The 24,491-nt window shown below is 47.8% G+C and overlaps 1 protein-coding gene across 8 annotated transcripts in view; it reads left to right on the top strand.

Moving 5' to 3' along the window:
• LOC144772352 (sodium/potassium-transporting ATPase subunit alpha-1-like) overlaps window positions 1–24,491 on the top strand; it is a 3,188,308-nt gene that overhangs the window by 1,896,237 nt on the left and 1,267,580 nt on the right. For 6 of the 8 annotated variants that reach the window (XM_078656610.1, XM_078656612.1, XM_078656615.1 and 3 more), the window contains one exon: window positions 2,422–2,556. The exons of the other annotated variants lie outside the window; for them this stretch is intronic. In XM_078656610.1, the coding sequence (XP_078512736.1) occupies window positions 2,422–2,556 (135 nt within the window). The remainder of the gene's footprint in view (window positions 1–2,421; window positions 2,557–24,491) is intronic. 8 annotated transcript variants of the gene reach the window in all.

Here is a 24,491-nt window from a genome sequence, read left to right as displayed (position 1 = left end):
GCTTAGTCTAGGCGTAGTGTAAAGCAGATTGCTTTACCAGATCTTAATCTTATTGGTATAGGTCAATTGAAAAAGAACCACACAGTGTATCTAAAAAATATGTATTTATTATAAGACACTCACTAACACAGAACAATAATACAATGCACACGATACTTTGTAATAATAATAATAATAATAATAATAATCCACATTTGTAAAGTGCACAGTCACCGTAAGGGTCTCTAGGCGCTGGGGGCTGTCGGGAAGATTAAGCAAGCTATTGCTCAGAGTCACATGGTGTTGGGCTAATCTGCCGCCCATCGAACCGTGATCCCCAGATTCTGGAGTCAGTCGCCCTAGCCGCGGCGCCACACCTCCTCCCTAGGTAAGTAGCACGAATACACAGTGGTCACCAGGGGGAGACCAAACCATATACTAAAATAAAGGGGTGCAAAACATGACTGGAGTCAAGACTGTACCCAGAAGACGTAGAAGTCCTGGGGAACCAAGGACCACCAAAGGTAAGTACCCAGAAATCCCACGGAGGCCATGTGCAGAGTGGGAACACAAACATGTGTTCAATTCAAGTCAATGGGTAGGTCGCGGCTGCAATTTTAAAGAGGAAGGACCCTTCCAAGTGGACCCTGAAGAAGCCCCGTAGAAGACAGAAGGTTGAAGAGCCACCCCACCGGTGGATACCCTAGGAACAAGGATACCTACACCAGGGAAGCCGAGTGCATAGGTGTGGAGTGGCATCGGAAACCACAGTCAAACTCGATGGAGGACTTCTGGAAAATGCAGCTAGTGAAGAAGGTGAAAGTGTCCGGGAAAAGCCAAAGGTGGATTCAAGTTGAGAAGTACCTAAAAGCAGAAGGGACAGATGCAACTCAAGATTGACCAGGAGGCTCAGAAAACGAATGCCCACTGCGGGCGGGAGATGCAGGAGAGTTGAGATGACCTTGGAGTTGCAGCTGTGTGGACCAGGCTATGTTGTGGAAGACCAGGTGCCATTCATGAGCTTTCCTACGCCAAATGACGACAGGGTCGGAGTCCCCCGGGAGCACCAACAAGCCTTGGCAACTGCAAACAACGTGGCAAGGGGAAAAGGTGTAGAGTTAGGACCAGCAAGGCCCAAGGGACTCACCACAAGCAGGGGAGGCAGAGTAGGCCCAAGCAATCAGGGGAGCCCACTGATTCAAAGAAGACCCTCAGGAAGATCCACAGGCCAGAGGCACAGGAGTCACAGGAGAACCTCAAGCAGCTCACCAAAGCTCACCATGCAAAGGATGTGGTGAGGACGACGATCTTGGCTGCAGGAGCTGCTTGGAGTTTCTTGGAGCCCGAAGATGAAGAGGTGTCTGATCTGAATATTGTCCCACAACGCTTTTAGTGACTCACCCATAGGTAAGCCCCCTAAGTAAAGGGCTGGAACGATTCAGGGGTCCCTCCCAGAGGAGGGGCTGGATAATGGGTCCTTTGTCCAGTTTTGCGCCAGACCGGGAGCCAATGGCTTCCTGAACTTATTTGAACTGGAGTATGAAAGGAGGGCACCAAGTGTGCCCTTCAAACAGAAAGAGTGGCGCCGGCAAGCGCCCCACCCTGTCCTAATACACTAAGTCCTGTCTGGGAGGTGGTCACACCTCCCATTGACAGTATACCTATTGCCCTGCCTTCCTCTGTTTGAGCTTGGCTCACCAGCAGGAGGGCAGAATCGTGTCTCTGGTCGCAGCAGCCATAGTTTTCTCACCGGGTCTAGAAGACTGGTACCGGGAGCACTGAGGGCCTCCCGGAGGAGCTTCACAGTTCATGGAATCATACCTCCAAGACCGTTTACCAAACGCAACAGGGTTTGTTCTAGCCAGTTTAGAGATGGTCATTGTGTAATGACGCATGGCCACTCTATGTATCATATTGGCTGATGCACTTACAACCTGGGAGAATGGACTCCACTGCCTGTGCACCTAATACCTGCCTGGGACATGGTCACTGTTCTGCTATCGGGCCTGATCTGCAGAACACCCAGACCAGGAACACAGATTTCAAATGAACTTTTACAATTTAAGCATATATATGTGTGTTTGTTAGCTCCCAACATTCAGTTCCAGTTCAGCTTGTTTCTTCAAACCCCACATAGATGCTAAGGAGCAGTTCTGTCCCCTGTCATATATTCACCTCTTTCTGTCCCATGCCAGCAGATAGGCCAACCCACTGGACAGTCCACTGCCTGTCCCAGACTCCTGTCCATCTGCTTCTGTCTAATGTTTGGACTTGTTTTTGATTGTCCTTTTAGTACACTGCTGTTGTTTGTGTGGCTCTGTTTGAAGCCATATTTTTAAAAGCATATGTTGAATGTGCAAATTGTTTAAAAAGCTTAAAAAATAAACTAAACACCTAATTTATAGAGGTGTAATCTTGCGGTTTCTTATTGTCTTTTCTTAGAGGTCAGTGGCCGGTGATGCGTCTGAAACTGCACTCCTGAAGTTCATCGAGTTGTGCTTCGGGTCTGTTACGGAAATGAGGGAAAAAAACACCAAAATGGCCGAAGTCCCCTTCAACTCCACCAATAAGTTCCAGGTAGGAGAACAACCCTTGTGATAGTCTCTACTTGAACTGTTCATGCTGCTGCCTTTTGCCAGGTACAAGAGACAATGCAGAAAGACTGTAGAAGTAGCTGTCTTCATTGTGTCTGGAATCGACCAATTGCACACTGTGACGCTGTGCAAAGTTGCAAATATTTATCTGTCTAAACCAAGTGAATATTGTCTCAAACCATAGCAAACTCTGAAACCTAGTTGAAGGCTGCAGAGTTTTGTTTTTTTTAAGTAATGAAAAAACACACAAAAGTAGGTATTGCAGAACAAAGGCCCTCAATACTCACTTTTACTGGAAGAATTATCTCACGATAAAGTATTCTCGGGGAAAATTCTTCAGCAAAAAATAATATTTCCCTGGAATTTTCAGACCATCCTCAAATGAGCTCGCTAGTGCTTCACAGTGATGTGTGAGGAGGTCCTCGGATTAGTAGTCAGGTGCTTCATGCCTGTTTCATATTAACTTGTACTCAAAACAATAGTTCACCTGGAGTTTATTCATGCAAATGATATAGATAAGCAAAAAGAAATACTCTAAGCATGCAGTTAATGTGGTAAAACCACTAACACGCTTTGCTCTATATTTCTTTACTTATATCAACGTTTGTATGAATGAATTCCTTGGGAACCACTATTTGCCCCAGTATTGGAACTTTCCTAGATTCCCATGCTTTTGTATCATTCCCCGTCGTCGGAATGGGAGTCTCGGTAACAAAATAAAATAGCAGTAGGTACAAAAGAGAAAGAAAAAGGCCTAGGCCTAATTCCCTTTTGTATCATATCCGCCTCTTTTTGTAAAAGAGACCAAACTTAGGCATCAGCCAATCAGAACCCTCCTGAAGGAACCTCAGAGCCTCATATTTTCTACTGCACGTTGTGCTTAGGGAGTCTCCTTTGACCTCTGCTCAATCTCTACTCTTTCAGTAGTTTTTTATTCAGGATTTCTCTCAAGTTGTTGGCTGTTCCTTCCAGGATGTCAGACAAAGAAAATAAGAAGACCCTTTTCAAGCCATGTTCCACCTGTGGCAAGAAAAGGCTATTTGTTGAGGATAAGCATAAGGATTAAATCTACTGCCTCTATCCTGATCATAAAGCTGCAAACTGTAAGATCTGCCGCACTTTTTCAACCAAGACCCTCTGAGATCGTGAGGGTAGGCTTCTTACATGGCTCCAGAAATTGAAGTCCAGGAAAGACACAGTCTCCAGTGATGAGGACTCTTCTTCAGAGTCATCAGCTAGAAGGTCAGTCAAAAGGGGTAGAGGTTCCCCTTCTTCTTCGGTGGAGCATCCTTCTAAGGCCTAAAAAAAAAAACAGAGAGTCTGAGAGCCAAGTTCCAGTCCAATCTCCTCACCATGGTGAAAAGGAGAGGGTAGGACCATCTACACCTTCTTTGGGTATGAAGACTGTTCCAGCCTTCAAGAAACCCTCTTCTCAGTCTTCTGGAAAGTCTGACAGACGTTCCAAGTCGTCGATGATGAAGGCGTCGTCAACGGAGGCTCCGTCGGCGAAGAAATTGAAGCCTAAACTTAAAAGGGTACCGTCGACGGGCTTGTCCACGGAGCAATCGACGTCACTGTGTCGACGACGGCAGTTGTAGCGGTGTTGAGGAAGATTCCGACGACGACAGCGACGTCGACGAGGGTGTCGACGAGGATGTCGATGGTGACGACGAAGTGTTCGTCGACGGTAGTGACGACGACAGTGTCGTCGTCGAAGGCTTCGTCGACTACAACAATGACGACGACGACGGCAGGAGCGACGGCGGTCTCATCGTCGACGGCATCGACGACACCCATCTCGTTGTCGAGTGTTCTTTCGTCGACGACGACTGTTCCGTCGACGAGGCCGGCGACCGCAGTATTAACAGCGCCATTGTCGACGGGATCGTCGACGATTTTGTCATCGGAGAAAAGAATTACAATTTCAATGACCAGAATTATACCGGACATGACATCTCCTAGGAGAGTTACCCCCTTGCCTCCAGCTCTACTTTTAGAGAAGGATAAGGATGAATCAGAGGATGATGATCAGGACTCTTATGGCTATGCCAACAGCCCATCCCAGCTTCTGGTTAAATGCCAAGAGACAGATTCGGACGGAGAGTACAACCAGGAATGTGGTTATCATCATCATTCTGTCCAACCACAACAATACTCGAGACAAGACATGGTGTCGGTACCATCGTCTCTCTTTCAGGACCTCCACAGTATGCTACAGGACAATAAGTCTAGGTGTTCATAACCTGCTGCTGCTCCAGTTGCTCAAGCCATGCCAGTCCCTGCGACTTCAACATTGGCTGCACCAGAATTGCCGTCCCAAGAGATCTCTCGGCCACAGACACCAGTTCCACAGGAGTCTTCAATTCCAGTGCACACCAATGATGATTCCTCGGATGAGGATCAAAATTTTGATGACAGGACTGATCAAGATACCGAATGGGATGAATATGTCATCCCGGACCCAGCATCTCCATGTCCGGATCCGGTGGACTCCCCGCCAGCTGATATAGGGGGATTTCATAAGCTAACGGAAAGGGCGGCTGGGAGATTCAAACTGTCTATGCCCTCTGTTGCCACGAATGTTTCTTGTACGATTTTAAAGAGCCTTATAAGAAGACGACAAGATCTATCCCTATTGTCCAGCATCTTTGGGATGAGGGTCTTAAGGCAATGAAAAATCCAGCGAGGGTGGTCCCTGTGCTATTGCGCCTCGCCAAGAAATATAAAGCGCCTAAAGATGGTCCGGCATCTCTGACGGGACATCCGAGACCGGACTCGGTTATTTCTCAAGCGGCGCAGAGAAAGTCACGCAACCGCTCAGCTCCATTGACAACTCCTCTGGATAAAGAGGGCAGGAGGTTAGATAATGCCGGAAAAAGATTCTCTTCCATGGCGAGTCTAGTACTGCGGGCAGCTAATGCCTTGGCGATATTGGGGAGATATGATCGCCAACTATGGTGTGATGTTTCGCCGTACTTGGAGTAACTTCCTCCAGAGGGAAAAACAGAGGCTAAAAAGGTTTTACAAGAAGGTGAGGCTACATCGATGGAAATCATTGACTGTGCAATGGACATTGCCACGACGGCATTCCGCTCTTTGGCTGGTGCTGCGCTCCTTCGTCGCCAGGAGTGGCTTAAGGCGACTTGGTTTAGACCTGAAATCCAGAATAAAATCCTGGATCTTCCTTTTGATGGAGAAGCATTATTCGGGAAATTAATAGATGAAACTCTCCAAGATATTAAAAAAGATACTGAGACCGCTAGATCTCTGGGTACGCTTCAGTACTGTAAGGCTCCTTTTAGAGGTTCCAGAGGCAAAAGCACCAACTACAGAGGCTCTTATCAACAGCAAAGGTACTCATCCCATGGCTCAAGTTCACAACAATACCGCCAACCTTATCAACAAAGGCAGGGCCAGTCCTCAATTTTCTCGAGACCTAATAACAGAGGGAAGCAGGCTCGCCACGGGTGTGATACGTCCAAGAGACAATTGCGGCCTCCTAGCTCTTCCTACTTTGCCCACCTCCGAAAGATCATCGGTAGAAGGCAGGTTGGCACAATACCTTCAGAACTGGTCCAGGATAACATTAGACCGCTGGGTACTAAACATCATTCGAAAGGGCCATTGTAGTGTAGTTCCTATATTCCCAATAGGCTCTGCGCATTGGAATAACATAAACGATAGTTTAGACGTAGGACTGAGGTCGACTAGGTCTCTATTGAATATGTTAGACTTAATTATGAATGCCAGCTAGCTCAGAGGTCACCAGAAACTTTCTCGAGTAAACAAGAATGTGTTAACTTTCCTGAATAGACAAGAAGGGATTAGTTTCTGACAACCGCATAAACATGACAACTTTGCTCCCTCCAGAATAAGGAGTAAATCTCCAGAGTCGCGGAAACAATAGACAGCTATTTCACTCAGTCAATCGTGCATGCTTAGTTTCACCAGGAGTGCAGAGAAATAGAGAGACGGGCGTTTTCAATAAAAGTGGTTATTTATTGAGCAGTCTTCTTTCTCATGCAAGAGAAGTGAATTGCCACAATTGCAATACTTGTCATAAAGTAAAGTGCGTACAGTAAAAGGAGTATTATGAAATAATATTGTAAAAGCATTTATATGGTTTCTAAGCCATAAGATACTTAAAACGGATAAAATACATACAATGATAAAAGTTGACTAAACGTGCTCAACTGGTGCTTCTAAAATACGCCTACCCCGGTGTACCTAACCTAAGCCTAGTACGTGGGAATGAGTAATTGAGTTACACTTTTAGTTAAGATAGTTTTTGCCAAGAATCTGAATCAAGAATTCTCTAAGGGTCTAATCAGCTCTGTACCTTGGTTATAGAATGAAGGAGGTCTTGTATCTCTCTCTTAGAACTCGATCTCCCAGCAACCCGCAAGGGTGACCGGAAAACACTGGAGCTGGATTTCTCGGCAGGAGAAAAGACAGCGTCTCTCTCAGTGCGTCAATGGGAGGGTCGGCTTCCTTCGGCACTTGTTTCTGCAGGGCATCGGGTAAATAGATAGCCGATCTGCTCCAAACCACTGTGTGCTTGTTAAGGCAGATGCTGGTATATTTATACCTGGAAGGTGCCGAGTTTGACGTAAGGTTGGACATAAGACGTCACTAAGAACTCGCAGTTCTTTTAGGACTCCAGGAGTTCTTGGACAAATCAATACAGAAGCAGGGAAATTCCCGGGCTGCTGGAGGCTTGGTTTGTTTAAGAACGCGTTGTACTTTCTAGGAGTCTATGGGAGTAGCCTTGCCGTATTTGGACTGCGTTGGCTATGACTTAATATGGGTATGATTCTTATGCCTTTATAAGGATATGATTTGATATAACCACATAAGGGCATAAATCGTGAATATTTAAATAGGGTCCTAGATACGTTCACAACACCCACTTCACGTATAATGTCCATCATTACTAAATACTAAGCAATATTAAACATATAACTATGCACGTGTTTTCCAGCACACCCCAAAATACATCAAAAGTATGGTATATACACGAAAAATGAGTATTATACTGGACGTTTTCAAGCAATGGTATCATTCAGATAATGCATATATAGTATGATGAAATATTGGCTGAATGAAGTGCTAAAATTAGATTTATGAAATGGCTCTTAATACAGAAGAGACAGTCGAGACCATTTCATCACATATTTATACAAGACTGTACATGTGCTAGAGGCTAAGTCAAAATATTGTCTCTAAAGATTCTAAAAGTAGAAATCTTGTTCTCTAAGAATAGTTCTACTTTAAGCTGAGTATCATGTGCCAAAAAAAAAGTAAATATTCAGTTCAGGGTTCAGGGAACGCTGTGTGCTCGCTTTTTTCTTTCAAAAGTTATTCTCGTTAGGGGAGAACATTAACTCAGATAGGCTGGCAAAGAATTAGTCTTCAACAGTAGGTGAAAGTTGGACCAAGTACGAAAAAGTAGAAATAGTGCAAATGTGAGAGGCATGGCGTCATCGGTGTCTAGGTCAGCAATGGTCACAAAAGGTTGTACCTGTGTGCCGCTTTCATCTCGTACTTCACCGCCACCTAATCGGAATGGTGAGGTCTCAACGAATGCAGTCATCAGAATAGGTAGCCGCTGGGGACAACACTTTGTATGAACCGTTACCGAACCAAGCAAAGTATCGATATCCAAAGGTACTGCTGATGGAAGTGTGAGACAGATGTCTAACACGCATTCTTCTCCGCATAGCAGGCATCGTAGAACAGGTAAGATGCAATCTTGCCAGATTGGTCTGAATGAAAGAAAACAGGTAATATTCAGATCTCTTAGCTTAGCCAAGCCGAGGACTTTAGCAATCCGCTCTCGGTATCGTATTGCTAGGATTGTGTCTTCCATTGTTGCCTGAGTTTTGTTTGTGGCTGGATTTGCCATATAGGAGCAGAAGGAACAAAAATAAGATTCCTGCTACGAGTCCCAAGATGAGAGGCAAGCCGCCGAACACAGAGTGCACGAAATTCGGGAGGTGCTCAGGACTGCTTCAGAGGGTGCTAATAGTCCCGAAAAAATTGTCTTGAATACATGTGCGATGCCACTGGTATCTCACATGTTTAAGATTTGACTTAACATTTCTAAAAAATGCACGGGGCAATTTGTTGATAATAATGCATGTATCTCTGCTGCTGTCCTTGCAACTTGCAGATCATACGTTTCTCTAGACGAGGTTAAAGGCACAGTTGTCTGTAAAAGAATAGACTTCATTCTGCTTAAAGTATCAATTTGAATAGAAGAGATATTTAGAGAAGGCCATATTGCTGCCTCCTTGTCTGGTTTGCTGTTTGGATACAATACTTGCATACAGCAAATGACCCTGGAAGTAACGCTCACGAGATAGGCCGTTCCTGGCACCATGCCACAACAGCTGTGGTCACTTATTATAACGTAACTGCCATTGGAAAGTTGTCTAAAAAAAGGCTCTATCTGTGTAGCAGGGGTGCCGTGCAGGTGACATGAAAGGTTATTTGATGAACCTTCGCAGGCTCCATGCAAGTTAATACCTTGACACAGAATTGTACCGCTTAGTGAATTTTTACAGTTGTTACCACTAAGAAATACCTCTTTTTTCCCTTCACTATAACATCTATGTGTATAAGGTATAATCCAGGTTGATTTGATGTATCCTTTACCCAACCTTTCATACAGGCCTGCTGGTATATGGTTTTGGCAATATTGAAACGGAAAAGTCGTTATCGGAATTGTAATTGTACCATGTATTATCCATTCAATGACAGGTCGTCAATGGTAATTTTTCTAATTTTTCAATGCTCAGCACCGTATAGTCTGCTCCTTTTTGTGCCAAAGAGATGTGTTTTTCTTCAAGGTTAAAGATAGAAAATAATGACGTTGTGTTGATTAGACGCCATGGCACGTAGCCTGAACGGAGGTTTTGTAAAGTCCAGCCTAACTGTACAATAGAACGTAATTGGGACTGGCCATGTTGTAACATTAGCTTATCCTGTCCTATTATATCAATAGCAGATGATACAATGCTGTCCAGTGAATAAATTCTGGAGTACAGAGTCGTTAACCCATTGTCCACTACAGACAGTGATTTTTCTAAATGAATACGATCAATTTCTCGTATTTTTTCAGCAGTTTCAATTTGCGTTACTTTCCAAGCTTCGTTGTAAGCAGCGTATATACCGGCGTATATGAAACGTTTTTGACGCTGTTTGTGAGGTCCTATTAAGAAAGCACCTTCTTTAAGTAAAGTCAAGTGTTGCTTAATTTCAGGTAGTGTGGATTTCTGTAGCCACTGGAGGCATAGTTTTCCTACGCTGTATGTTGTTATTATACCTGGATGTTGTCTCTGGGAATATCTTGGGTCTGGCCTGTTCTGTTTGAACCCCTGTGTTTTGTTCAGGAATCTATCTTGACAGTTATTAGTGTCTGTGGGCCAGATCAACCATTTTCTCCAATCAGGATTTGTTCTGTTTTGGTGTAAAATATGGGATACGTCTATCTCCACATCTTTAGTGCTATTACTATCAGGTATGGGCTTTGGAATAGACAATTTGTTTAAGTCTTTTATCTTGGCTAGGCCAAGATAGGTTGTTTGTTGAATGGTGTCATTCAGGAATATTATCTGTTCTGGGATCATGCAGGCTCTGAATAGTGATTCTAAACCTTGCACCTGCCAGTCTTTTGTACCCCAGACAGTTTTTGTCTCAATGTTGTTTTTCCAAAATTCAAAACCAAATGTAGAAATTTTTTCATAAATTTTTTCAGAATAAATCAGTTTAGTATTTGTCAACATGTTTTTCATTCCTGTCTTATTTATGATTTTAAAATAAAATGTTTCTGGATCTGAGTTGTTAAACCCTGGGAAGTATGGGAATTTCTCATAAAATGTTTTCGAACTGCCTTTTGGCGGTGTTGGACAATGCTCCCATTGATTATAAGTAAAAACATTTCTAGGATTAGCAGATTTATGCAAATAGTGATGACCATAATGATTAAAACAATACATTTCTTCATAATCTGATGAACCTTGTAAATAAATATGGTTTGTAAATTTTGCTGACATTTCTAAATCTGTCATCATATTATTAAAATTTTCAAAGTCCCAATCATCAGAGAAAGTACTAGGTGATACAAAGTCAATTAAGGAAACCTTGAACAGATGTGGATATTTAAAGAGTTCAACCGGGCCATAGATTTCGTAATCAGTAGCCTCCCATGCTACACCACCAGGTATAGGAATGGCTGTGATGTTCACTGATGACAGTTCTCTTTTTTCGATGTGTAAAGATCTGTGAGGTTTGAGAACCAAGTTGATGTTCTGACTTGCTGTGCCCATTGTACTATATTTTCCATCAATAAATCTTCCCAAGCTTAAAACCAAAATGAGCCAAAGTAGGAGGAAAAGTACACCTAACACAATCCACAATTCTATCCATAGTGAAATCAGATATGTTTCTTTGAGTTGATGAAAGAGTTCTGTGATTTTGTCTTTGAAAGTTTTGTTTGCTGGCTTGTCCTCGTGTTCACTTGGATCATCGGAAAAGTCATCGAAATTGATGAAGTAGCCAGATGCAGTTCTGTCAATTGTTGGTATTGCTTCCGGATTTTCATTAATCTTTGGATCTTCCTTTGTCATATTAGTATAATAAGAGGCTGCATCATTGTAGACAGGTGTTTCTTGACGAACTGTTGCAATTTGGGTTTCAAGAGGCACAAGTTCCATGACTTTGTTGCATAGTCCTTTTTTATTCACTGCAGGTTTATCAAATGTGATTAGTCTCTCAGTTTGAACCTCTTGGATTGTAGCAAGGTTTGGTCTTCTGCTACTTCTTGGGAGTCCACTGGGCCTACTACTTATTATTGGCCACATGATTGTGGTTTTACCAGGTCGATTGATACAACTCTGTTCTCCTTTTTACCAGCAAGGAGCGGTAGTATTACTGATCTTGTTCCGCTGATTGCCAAGACAGGTACAGCTTTTCTGTAAGAAGGCCCAAATTCCTTCTTCACCGCGATCTTTTCTCTGACCAGATCCCCAATCTTTGGAATCCAGACAGGCCTTGCTGGGACAGGTGGTTTTTCTTCAGTGGCCGTTGGCTTTAGCTTTGTGTTACTTAGACTTCTTCTTGTTTCATTTAAGTCCTGTAAAACAGCCAAACGCTCTTTGATATCAAAAGTTTTTTGTTTGTTCCACAACTGAAGTCTGACAATCGAGGTCTTCGATTATCATTCTTGTACCAAACAAAAGTTCATACGGAGTGATTCCACCCAGAGAATTTCCTGGCAGATTATTAAGACTATGTTGGACACTTATTAGATGTTTGACCCACCCATCACCCGAACCTAATACCCTCACTGTTATAGATTGCTTTATGTCCCGGTTTTTTCTCTCCACTACCGCATTTCCCTCGGGATGGAATGGACTAGAGTACCGCAATGCAATGCCCATTCCGGCCCTGGCTTTCTTGTAAGCCCGAGAGCTAAACGCAGGACCCTGGTCAGAATGCAGCATGCCAATTGCATATGTGCCGATAAAGACTCGCAAATCTTTTATAACAGTTCTGGCGTCAGCCGAGCGCTGGGGCCACATCCAAATGAATCTCGTCTTAATATTTATGGGATCGCATTTTTCCGTGTGGATGTCTGCGTGTTGTCGCAGGGTTTCTGTTCTCCCACAGAACTGTGCACAGAGGATTGGAACCTCGGCGAATTAGGGTGACCCAAAACTCACCTCAGTACCCAACAAACCCCTTACCAGGCTAGCTACAGTGTCTCATTGGTCATAACAAAACTCCCAATGCTTAGACAAACCAGAACATGAACTTACAATACCTCAGGTAACGTGGAACACATGAACACTCTTTTGTTATACAATCATTTCAACCCAGAACGTGGAGTAAATGAGGACACGTGCACGTTTGAAATATTTATTTACTAATGCCGTTTTCTCAAGCGCAGTATCTTAGATAATACAAGGAAACATATTATCAGAAGCAAAGTTATCAGCATAGTTACTAGTCCATAGAAAGCGAATGGTGACAGCATGCTATTATGCTGAAATGACTAAGTGCTAATCACACATAGTTCACACCCTCCCTATCTGGTATATTATATTAATATATAGAAGGTCTCTTTGGGTTTTAGCAGGGCGGGCCCATACCTTGAGATCCTAGTATGAAGAGATCACATCTGCTCCCCACAGCTCTCTGCATGCGAACCGCATCAAGTGTGTTTGTGTGCTTTTAGTGTTGCAATATAAAACGCGCCTAAAGCCTGAACTTGGCAGGAGATGCACTTATGTTTTGTCTATGGAGGTGCGGATCAGTTCTCACAACAATCTGTATCGTGTTATTCTTGTTGCTTCAGCACTCACTGTGCAGACATAGTTTATTAAGCAAAGCTGATTTGAGAGCAATAACATATTATTCTCATGTAAACTATTAGGTCGAAAGCTAAATCAACAATTATGTAGCGTGTGCAAAAGCAGCAAAAGGAAAAATGGCGTTTAAACATTTAATGAGCCTAGGCTAACTTAACACAGTTATCAGATTAAACAGTAGCTATATGACACCCCCCCATGATCCGTGGACGGATAAGATAAAATAAGATAAGGGCCATCACTCGAGAGCAGAGTTCAAGAACAAACGAACTCGGTGCATGAACAAATTGGTGAAAAAATGGCATATTTAAAAAGTTTGAAAACAGCCAAGAGTTTATATTTGCTCAAGCCAATGGGCAAGGGAAGGTAAAAAAGCGTAACACAATTTTCCAAAACAATGTCAACGAAATGTTAGTTGTCAGCATGCCATGCCAGGTAGGAAGTTCTAAAAGTTACTAGGACATGACCGTGTATGCAAAATAAGCAGCAACAGCCTCCAACATGAAATCACCGTCTTCATCCGAAAACAGTTCAGCCATCCAATTTAAAAGTGGAAAAGACATACGTGTTCCTCCAGTACCGGAGCCTCTATCACCATCGGAGGAGAACTCGGTGGGTTTTCAAGAAAGCTTAGTGCCAAGAAATCTTGCGCTGCTGCGAGTATATTCCAGGGACCCATTAGTCCATGCATCGCTGCTAATGCCATAATCCTTTCGCTACTACAAACCAACTCGTGAGTAACGACGGGACCCATCAGCTGATTAAAGTCGACGTCAGGAGAAACTGGTCGGCAGAGACACAAATCAATGGCCCAATCGAAGTCACAGCTTAGGCAGTGAAATACAGGCTGGACACAGGTGAAGTAGGAAAATCGAAACGATAATCCATATGCCGTGCTTAAAGTCGCAAGGGGCAGTGTGCCATAATATTCAAGCATCCGGTTGCGAAACTGCGCCAGAAGGGGCTGGGCGGCGTCTTGCACAGGAAGGACATCCATATTTAAAGAAACAGAAAATAACCAGAGCGCCTGCCGCAAGTGCCAGTAGAACCGGGAATCTACCAAATAAACTCGAAAAAATGGAATGAAAAAACGCAGGAATGACTCCAAATATTTTTTGAAAGGAAGTCACGAGACCACTGCTAACTATTTTAAAAAAATGCGCCAAGCCAGTTGTGGAGGACGCGTTAAAAATAGAATGTACCATCTCACTGAAATGCAACGGTAAATCAGTATTTAACAGGGCCTGAACCTCTGTACGGGTGTTGGCTATGTGAAGCACGAAAGTTTCACGAGCCGAACTCAAGGCCACTTCTTTTTGGGACAATAGAGCCCTTATTCTGCTCATGCTGCTGAACTCTGCTGTCAAGGTTGGGATGCGCGGCCAGATGGAAGCCTCCCTATTTCCATGTGTGGGTGGGTACAGAACATTTCTGCAGCAAACTACACGTTCAGTTACAGTTACCACATAAGGAACACCTTTTATTAACCCACAACAATCTTCATTATTCAAAAGTAAATAACTACCATTCCCCAATAAGGTAAAAGTTGGGATGATTGCTGGAACCGGTGTACCTTTTAAAACACAGGCTAAATTTGGTCGGTCTTGGTTGCATGAACCGTGCAATTGTATGTGTCTACACATTAATGAATGATCTGGTGTTTCTGTACACTCCTCCCCATTCAGATAAACCTCCTGATCATCTTTTAAACATCTGTAAGTATATGGAAGGGACCAGACTTCATGAAGGAAACCGCTACCTAATGGTTCATATCGACCAATAGCCACATATCGCATACAATTAGTGAATTTATACAAAGCAAAAGGCAGCGTTATTAAACCGTGGATAAGCCACGTTGCAGCAGTGGCCTCTGCCACAGAAAAAGGCAACGATTCTAATCTTTCAATATGCAACATAGAAAAAGATGCATCACGCATGGAAAGCAAGCGCTGTTTGTCAGTCAAATTAAAAGGGGCAAAGAGCGATGAAACGTTCATGTAGGTCCATGGCACTTTGCCAGATTTCAAAGTTTGCAGGGTCCAAGCAAATTGCATGATTGAGCGCAATTGATTTTGGCCATGGTATAATACTGACACCTCATCTTGTACAATATCCACAACAGAGGACACAATATTATCTAACGTGTAAATGCGGGAGGAAAGCATGTTAATACTATTATCAACTACTGCAAGCACTTTCTCAAGATTAGCTTGATCAATCGCTCGAAGGCGTGTTGCAGCCTCAACCTGTGATGTTTTCCAGATTTCATTGTAAATAGCATATATCCACCTATCTGAAAGAAACAGGTTAGTATTAGATTCCTTACCTTAGAATATCCCCAGGCGTCAGTCTGGATCCGGAAACTTTTGCGTAGCAGTACCCCTGCGCGTCGGTAGGCGTCGTCTGCAGGCGTCCCCTGCGGCTCCGCGTCGTCGGCGTCGTGCGCCGTGATGACGTCGCTGGAGTATATAGACGCCGCCTCCGCGCGCTGACGTTTGTTCTTCTTTTTTCCGCGCCAGTTAGCGCAGATCCGAAGAGCAGCACTCCGGTCTTTTGACCAAGTTTTTTGTTATATCTTACTCTTTCTTCAGGTGCCGGTAGGATGCCCGGTTTTAAGAGTTGCGACGGGTGCGACCGCCTGATGTCGGTCACCGACCACCATTGACTCTGCCTCCGGTGTCTGGGCGCGGACCACGACGTGGAGTCCTGCGTCGACTGCCGGGCCTTGACAAGTAAAGCTAGGCGGGAGCGGTCCCGCAAGCTGCTCGAGCTCCGCGTGTCGGCCCCGCGTCGAGAGCGGTCCCGGTCCGGTCGGAGGTCGAGGGAGCGGTCGAGAGAACGATCGCGGAGCCGCCATGAGCGCTCCGGGAGTCGCCACCATTCCTCCGGTTCCTCAGGTAAGCGACACAAGAAGTCGGGGCGTCGTCATCGTACCCCCGACTCCCCCCGATGCCCGCGTGATGCGGCCGGGGGTTCGGGTGACCCCGCGTGGGTCGCCGACGCCGTCTGCCCCATACCCGTCGGTCCCTGGGGAAGGCGCGTCACGCGAGGAGATTGAGGAGTTCCTCATGGCTATGAGGGCGATGTCTCCTCCGGCGGGGCCTACGGCGCCTGCGGGCCCGTCGGTCCCGTCTGGGGGCCCGAGCGGTTCGGGTGCACCTGCCCCGACGCCGCCGGGTGCTCCGGCCCCGACGCCGCCGGCGGCTCCGGCCCCGGCGCCGCTGGGCCCTTCAGGGTCGTCGCCGGCTGGTCAACCGGCCTCTCCGGCGCCGATTCCATTGGGGCAACCCGTGGTGCCGCCTCCGCGCGGCGCCGTGACTCCGCCGTCGGTTCCGGCCGGCGTCGGGGCTCCGGCGCCGGCGCCGCGCGGCGCCACCCCCGTTCCCTCTCCGACTCCTGACGCGGAGTCGGACCGGCATCGTCCGACGCCGAGTCTGGCGCCGTTGGGGCCCCTTGGCTCCGAGGAGCCGGTCTATATCGTCGACTCGAACTATGGCGATGAGGACGATTATGGAGAGGGTTGGGAGGGGTCTGAGGACCCTTTGTCACGAGCATGCCAGTACGACGTGGACTGGGTAGGTGACTTAGGTGATGCCAGTGGTCTGGACGAATCGCCTAACCCTGGGTTTGTCTCGCCTTCCCCTGTGGCGTCGGAGGCTGGGGCTGCCTATTCGGTGGTACTGATGAGGGCTGCCAAGGCCTTGAGCCTTGAGCTCCCCGTCGCTAAGGTGAAGCCTAACATCCTCACCGAAGTATTTAAACCGCAGTCATGCCCACAGGAGCCTCTGCTGCCGTTTAATGAAGCCCTGACGGATGTCCTTTTAAGCACCTGGTCCAGGCCCGCTTCCGGTTCACCGGTTGACCGAAACGTTGCCAGGCGTCACCGTCCGTGTTCGGACGACCCTGCCTTCCTCTCCACCCATCCCTCCCCGGAGAGTCTGGTGATCCAAGCCTCCACTTCCCAGTCCGCATTCCCGTCGGCCCCTCCCGATCGGGAATCTAAGCGATATGACCAATTTGGCAAGAAGGTCTTTTCGTCTTTGAGTGCAGGACTGCGGTCTTGCAATACCGCATGCCTCTTGGGCCGCTACACCCACTCTCTCTGGGATACGTTCGCGGAGTGTCTGCCGCAATGCCCGCAGGAGGTGCGGGACAAGCTCAACCAGGCCTTGATTGAAGGCCGGGACGCGGCGCGGTATTCCATACGGTGTGGTCTTGACACGACCGACTCGCTGGGACGGGCTATGTCCACGACGGTGGCGATTCGTCGCCATGCTTGGCTGAGATCCGCCAACTTCTCGCCGGATGTCCAGAATGCCCTCATGGACATGCCTTTCGATGGCAGTCGCCTGTTCGGTGACAAAGCGGACAACGCGCTTGAGCGCTTCAAGGACTCCAGGGTCACGGCCAAGTCCTTGGGTCTTTCGACCCAGCGCCAGCAGACGGGTTCGTTTCGCTCCTTTCGTGGCCACGGAAGGGGCGGTCCCACACGTGCTGCCAGCCACGCGCCGCAGAACGCTCCTCAGCGCGGTGGCGGCCGTGGATTCCGCCGGGGTGGCGGTAGGGGACAGCGGCGAGGTCAGTCCACACCTCCCCCCGCAGCAGCCTCCAAATCTTCCTAGTCCGAGCTTTCGGGCCCATGTGAGGCCAGTGGGTGGCAGGGTTCGCCATCACCACTCCCGCTGGCGCACGATTACGTCGGACAGGTGGGTGCTGCAGCTCGTCCGAAGGGGCTACTCCCTCCCCTTCGAGTCCACTCCTCCAGCCATGCCACCGCAGAACCACCGTGTGTCGGGGGACCACTTGACACTTCTGCAGGAGGAAGTTACGGCCCTCTTGGCCAAGGGGGCCATCGAGCGCGTTCCTGGGCCAGAAGTAGGGTGTGGTTGCTACTCCCACTACTTTCTGGTACCCAAGAAGGACAAAGGGGGCCTACGTCCTATCTTGGACCTATGGAACGTCAACGGCTTCCTCCGGAAGGAGAAGTTCAAGATGTTGACTTTGGCTCAGGTCTTGGCTGCTCTAGACCCACAAGACTGGATGGTAGCGTTGGACTTGCAGGATGCGTATTTTCACATCCCCGTCCTGCCGGCCCACCGGCGTTACCTGCGGTTCACGGTAGGCCACGAGCACTTTCAGTTTATCGTGCTCCCATTCGGCCTTACCAGCGCCCCACGGGTGTTCACGAAAGTGATGGCGGTGGTCGCAGCTCATCTGCGCCGGTTAGGGGTTTCAGTCTTCCCCTACCTCGACGACTGGTTGTTGAAGGCGGGCTCGCCCCAGACAGTCGTCCACCACCTTCAGATGACGGCAGACCTCCTGCACGAGCTGGGGTTTTCCATCAATGTGCCGAAATCACACCTGTGTCCCTCTCGAAAGCTCCTTTTCATCGGAGCGGTTCTCGACTCGGCGCAGTTTCGGGTTTATCCTCCGGAACGGCGGGTCCGGGATATTCAGGCTCTGATTCCCATCTTTCAGCCGTTGTCCCGGGTTTCGGTCAGGTTGACGCTGCGGCTTCTGGGGCTGATGGCCTCCTGCATCCTTCTGGTGCATCACGCCAGGTGGCGGATGCGGGCTCTGCAGTGGGACCTGAAGTTTCAGTGGGCCCAGCATCAGGGCAACCTATCCGACCATGTCCTGATCTCGGAGGGCACTGCGAGACAGTTGCAGTGGTGGCTTACGGACCGCGATTGGGTCAGAGGCAGATCCCTCTCCCTTCCCCAACCGGAGCACGTAGTTGTGACGGACGCGTCCCTCCAGGGCTGGGGAGGCCACTTGGGAGAGGCGGAGATCAGAGGCATCTGGTCTCCGGCGGAGTCCCGGCTCCATATCAACATGTTGGAGCTGCGGGCGATTCGCCTAGCACTGAAGGCATTCCTCCCCTTTGTCAACGGGAGTGTAGTGCAGGTGTTCACGGACAACACCACCGCCATGTGGTACTGCAACAAACAGGGCGGTGTGGGGTCGTGGACCCTTTGCCAGGAGGCTCTGCGCCTCTGGCAATGGCTGGAACGTCAGGGCGTGACTCTGACGGTTCAACACCTGGCAGGTTCTCTGAACGCCAGGGCGGACGAACTCAGCCGTCGGTGCTCGGTGGATCACGAATGGCGTCTGAACTCGGACGTGGCGAACGGCCTCTTTCAGCAATGGGGAGAGCCTTGGTTAGATCTATTCGCCACAGAAGAGAACGCGCAATGTCATCAGTTCTGCGCGTTGGAGTTTCCAAGACGGCACTCGCTCGGCGACGCCTTTCGGCGCGAGTGGAGTTGCGGTCTGTTGTACGCCTTTCCGCCTATACCACTTCTGCCCAGAGTGCTGAAGAAGATCAGGCGCGACCGGGCACAAGTTATCCTTGTGGCTCCGGACTGGGCTCGAAGATACTGGTATCCCGAGCTACTCAGCATGTCAGTCGGTCCCTCGATCCGCCTGCCCCTTCAGGAGGACCTTCTGTCGCAGCAGCAGGGGACGGTCCTCCACCCGAACCTGTCCAGCCTCCACCTCCATGCGTGGAGATTGAGCGGCGACAGTTGAGGCCATTCGACTTGCCTCCTGAAGTCTGTGATGTGATTCTGGCAGCCAGGCGTCCCTCCACAAAGTCGGTATACGCCTGCCGGTGGAACAGATTTGTGGCATGGTGCACAGCAAAGGCTGTGGATCCCCTTTCTGCCCCTCTTTCCGAGGTTCTCCTCTTCCTTCTTTCTCTTGCCCAGCAGGGCTCTGCTCTGGGCACTATCAAGGGCTACCTTTCTGCCCTTTCCGCCTTCTTAAGGCTACCTGATCAGCCATCTTTATTCAAGTCCCCTATTGTACTGAGATTCTTGAAAGGCATCACGCACATGTATCCACCTGTTCCGTTCGTGATGCCTCAGTGGGACTTGAACCTGGTTCTGACATTCTTGATGTGTGCTCCCTTTGAGCCGCTTCATTCCTGTCCTCTCCGTCTTCTCACTTTAAAGACGGCCTTCCTGGTTGCCATCACCTCTGCCAGGAGAGTGAGTGAGCTCCAGGCTCTTTCTGTTAAACCTCCTTTCTTGTCCGTCCATCCTGACAAGGTGGTTCTTAGGACTAGGCCTTCTTTCCTGCCCAAAGTAGTTTCTGCTTTTCACATCGGGCAGTCTATCACCTTACCCTCCTTCTTCCCGCCTCCGCATCCTTCAAAAGATGAAGAGCGGCTCCATCGTCTGAACCCAAAACGTGCGCTTTCATTTTATATTGATCGCACACGCCAGTTCCGGGTGGATGACCAACTGTTTGTTGGCTACGTGGGTGAGAAGAAGGGAAGGGCGGTACAGAAACGAACCATCTCTCGGTGGGTCGTCCTGTGCATCAAAGCATGCTACTCTTTGGCTCGGAAGGAGCCTCCTGTTGGGCTGAGGGCCCATTCCACTCGGGCCACGGCGGCTACTACTGCCCTGGGCCGGGGAGTCCCTTTGCAGGACATTTGCCAGGCGGCTACGTGGGCCTCGCTGCACACCTTTGCGAGGCATTACTGCCTGGACAGTCAAGTCCGGAGGGACGACTTCTTTGGCCGTTCGGTCCTCCAGGATTTTCTGGTGTAGGATTGTATTGGTTCGCAGACCTACCACCGGGGTTGGTATTGCTGGGGTATCTATTCTAAGGTAAGGAATCTAATACTAACCTGTTTCTTTCAGATGAACAAGTTACTTACCTTCGGTAACGATATATCTGTAAGAAACAGTAGTTAGTATTAGATTCCTTACCGCCCCACCCGTCCTCCCCGTTCTGCGAACTGATACCTAGGGTTAAGGACATCCCTTTCAGGGCCCTAGTTTCAAATGGCACCAGTGTTAGTTCTTACATGGCTCTGCGTGTTCTGGCGCGGAAAAGCTGTGTGCAAAGAACTGACGTCAGCGCGCGGAGGCGGCGTCTATATACTCCAGCGACGTCATCACGGCGCACGACGCCGACGACGCGGAGCCGCAGGGGACGCCTGCAGACGACGCCTACCGACGCGCAGGGGTACTGCTACGCAAAAGTTTCCGGATCCAGACTGACGCCTGGGGATATTCTAAGGTAAGGAATCTAATACTAACTACTGTTTCTTACAGATATATCGTTACCGAAGGTAAGTAACTTGTTCTTTTGACCTACCGCTAGCCGGGCCTTTTATGAAATCATTCAAATCTACATCTTCATTCAGGTTCGAAAGGTGACTTTTAACCGCAGGCAATGTAGAATGTTTCAGCCAATTCTGACATAACTTGCCCACAGAATAAGTCGTGACAATGTGGACCATGTCAAAACGGGGATCCGATCTAACCTGTTTAAAGCCTTCTGATAAACCCAAAAAACGGTGTTGGCAAGAATCAGCGCTGCGTTGCCAAAGCAGCCATCCCTTAGGATCCAAACTGGATATGTTAAAAGAAGAATTAAGCAAGAGGGCGTGTAATTCACTAATGGACAATTGTGTAAAATTACTCCAGCCATTATATTCCTCTAAATCTGGGATGGTCGGGGTATTTAATTTTTTAGAAGTAGCCAATCCAAAGCAAGTGGTCTGGGAAATTGTTTCATTCAAAAACAAAATATGATTCGGGATGAGACATGCACGGTGCAAAGCCTCTATGCCTTGTACCTGCCAGGCTCTTGAACCCCAGACCGATTTAAGGTCAATTGTTTCCTTCCACAGTTCGTAGCCTCCAGTAACTAACTGATCAAGGAAGGACTTCAAATACAATAATTTGGTATCGGTAAGTCTAACCTTGGATGCCGGCTTCTTTGAAATTTTAAAATAAAAAGACTCGGGACTAGACTGATTAAAGTCAGTAAAATAAGTGTACTTTTTCAAAAAAGTTCCCGAACTGCCCTGTTTAGGTGCTGGGCAATGTTCCCACTGGGTAAAATTAACAGAATTCCTCCTGGAAGGTGTTTTGTGTAAGAAGTGATTGCCAAAATGTTGGAAGCAAAACAAATCACCATAATTAGCGGATTCTAAATATAAATCCTGAGCATCAAAGGCAGCATAGTATTTCAAATCAGAAAACAAACTTTCTACTGCATGAACATTCCAATCATCAGAACGTATGTTTTGTTTCACTACATCCCCCATGTTCACTCTAAGGACATTAGGAACATTAACCACTTCCGTAGGGCCATGCATTTGAAACCTAACTGCATCCCACACAATACCATCAAGGACAGGCCAGGCTGTTATGTTAACAAATGTCAAGTCTCTTTTCAATCTGTGTTCAGAATGTGATGAGGAAAGTGGGGTCAAAGTTCCATTGATATGTCTAATGCATGTTCTTTCCTTGACATAGTGTCCATTGACGAGTCGAAAAAAATAAAACACAAAACCAATTGACATTAATCGAATAAAGACTTCTTGAAGCTGAAACTGATATAAAAAGTTAAACAGAAAAAAGTATCAGCCAAATATATGTCCAGGGTGCAATTAAAAAATGTTTTTTAAATAATGTGGCATAAACTGCAAAACGTGAGGGTTTCTGCGAGGCAATGGAAACAGTGTCAAATGAAAATCTTGATTCAGTGGTGTGAGAAGTTGGCCTGATGTGCAGTGCTCACTATTCTAGTGATCACTATATATCAGTCCAAACAACCCTTATTGATGATTGGTTGTAAGTCAACCTTATATTTAAATTTAATTTAATTTAATTGCAAGTTTATATAGCGCTAGGATCGACTCCCGGAGGAGTATCTCCGCGCTTCGACCGCTGCGAAACCCTTCCTGGCTTCCCTGAGAGATGGTCCCTTAATGGGTACCTCCAGGGTGAGACCAGGCATCCCCGGCGGTCTGGTGGGGCCGCTAGTGAAGATGAGGCAAGCTAATGCCCAGAGTTGCCGAGTGTGATCGCTGATCAGAGTGGGCACCGAGGCGAGAGAATTATCGAGTCCGCTGACCCTGGTCCAGAAACCTGCCGCGTCTGGAATCGAACCCTGGTCCCAGGCCGTCCTCTGCTCTCGGGTCTGCCGCCTCTAACCAGTGAGCCACACTACTTCACCAGCAGATAGACCAGCTATCCTAGTAGCATGGATACGAGCAGTCTAGGGCTAAGACTCTAGAGGGCGTGTTAAGCCAGCTGTTTTACCATCACATTACCCCTTGAACACCCAGTGAAAGGACACCACACAAGTGTTATGAAAATAAACAGTGTATTTATTAGAATCACAACAACCCTGTACTCTTTATGAGGACAGGGTGCTAGGCACACAACAAAACTCTTACGAAAATACTTAAGTTAGCACGTTATACACAAATGCCCGAGGGGCACGAAAAACCATATACTTAAAAAGTGGAATGCGAAATTACTAGCAGGTAAGTACAATACTAATAGGCTTTGGAATCGCTAGGACTTGACTAGGGAATCGTTAGATTACTTCTAGGAGACCTAGGGGACTCGGGTGCAGAGTGTGCACTCTCACGCGGGATGCGGGACAAAGTCTATGGAAGCTAGTAAAGGCAAAGTTAGTGTTCACGGGCGAACCCGACCTGGTAGGAAGAAAACGACAGTGGATCCTGACCCTAGGATAGTGAGGCTATGCTGGGACACTGAAGTGCCGAAGTTACCTAGCCCAGGGGCTGCAGCTGCATAGGTCTGAAAAGACGTCGGGGATCTCGTTGCCGGACCAGGAGCCTGGAAGAAGGAAGTTGCTGGCAGGCGACCAGTGAAGAAAAGTTCGATGGATCCAAGCCTGGATCAAGGAAGAAGAAACCTGAAAGCAGAGGGGACCAAGTTCTTGAAACACTAGCCAGTGATTAAGTGGGCACCAGGATGGCACCGGGCGAAGTCACCTCGACTAGGTGAGTGGGCGACGCTGGCTCTGCAGATCTCACGGACCAGGAGGCGTTGTCGGCGACCAGGATGGAGAGGCGAGCTGTCCCACGATGGATGAAGCTGTCGGCGTCGAAGTTACCCAGGATTGGGCAACAAGCCTTGGCTAATTCAAGCCCACGCGGTGGACTCAAATTGGCGTCTTGAGTGGACCAGGAGGGTCCGGGGTGCTCCTCTTTTGGAAGGGAGCAAGGGCCAGCCTGGAGCAACCAGACCAGCAGCAGAAATGTCGTCGGGCGTCGTTCAGAAGGCCACAAGCCAGCGGGCTAGTAGCCAAACAACGCGGTGAGCAGCAAAAAGCAGAAGGGCCCCACGCAGATCGTGGAGATGCTGGGAGGCTGCACTTCGGTGCTGGAGCTGCTCAGGGTCGGGGTTTCTCGGACCCCAAAGCACTCACCAGGAAATTACTCGGCGGGCTTGCTGGAAAGAAGTCGTGCAGTCTTGAAGATGGCCGGTCCCTCGAGGTCTCGTCACACCCACGAATCTCAGCGTGACTGATGATGCAGGTAGAGGTCAGAGGTGCCAGGGAAGCCGGTTCTCGTCGAGCTGGGCAGTCTTGATCCGGAGGAGAGACTTGCAGCAGACCGCAGTGTTCTTAAGATGGTGCCTGCGGATGCAGGGTGACTACTCCTTAGTCACAAGGGAGAAATCTTAGGAAGAAGTCTTGAGTTCCTTTCGTGGAAAGTAGTTTCAGGATTCAAAGATGATCTGATTTGGAAGGGGGCCAGTTC

Source organism: Lissotriton helveticus, chromosome 8, assembly GCF_964261635.1.
Source record: "Lissotriton helveticus chromosome 8, aLisHel1.1, whole genome shotgun sequence".
NCBI lineage: Eukaryota > Metazoa > Chordata > Amphibia > Caudata > Salamandridae > Lissotriton > Lissotriton helveticus.
Note: the sequence above shows the minus strand (reverse complement) of the source record. Positions and strands in the feature narration are given on the sequence as shown.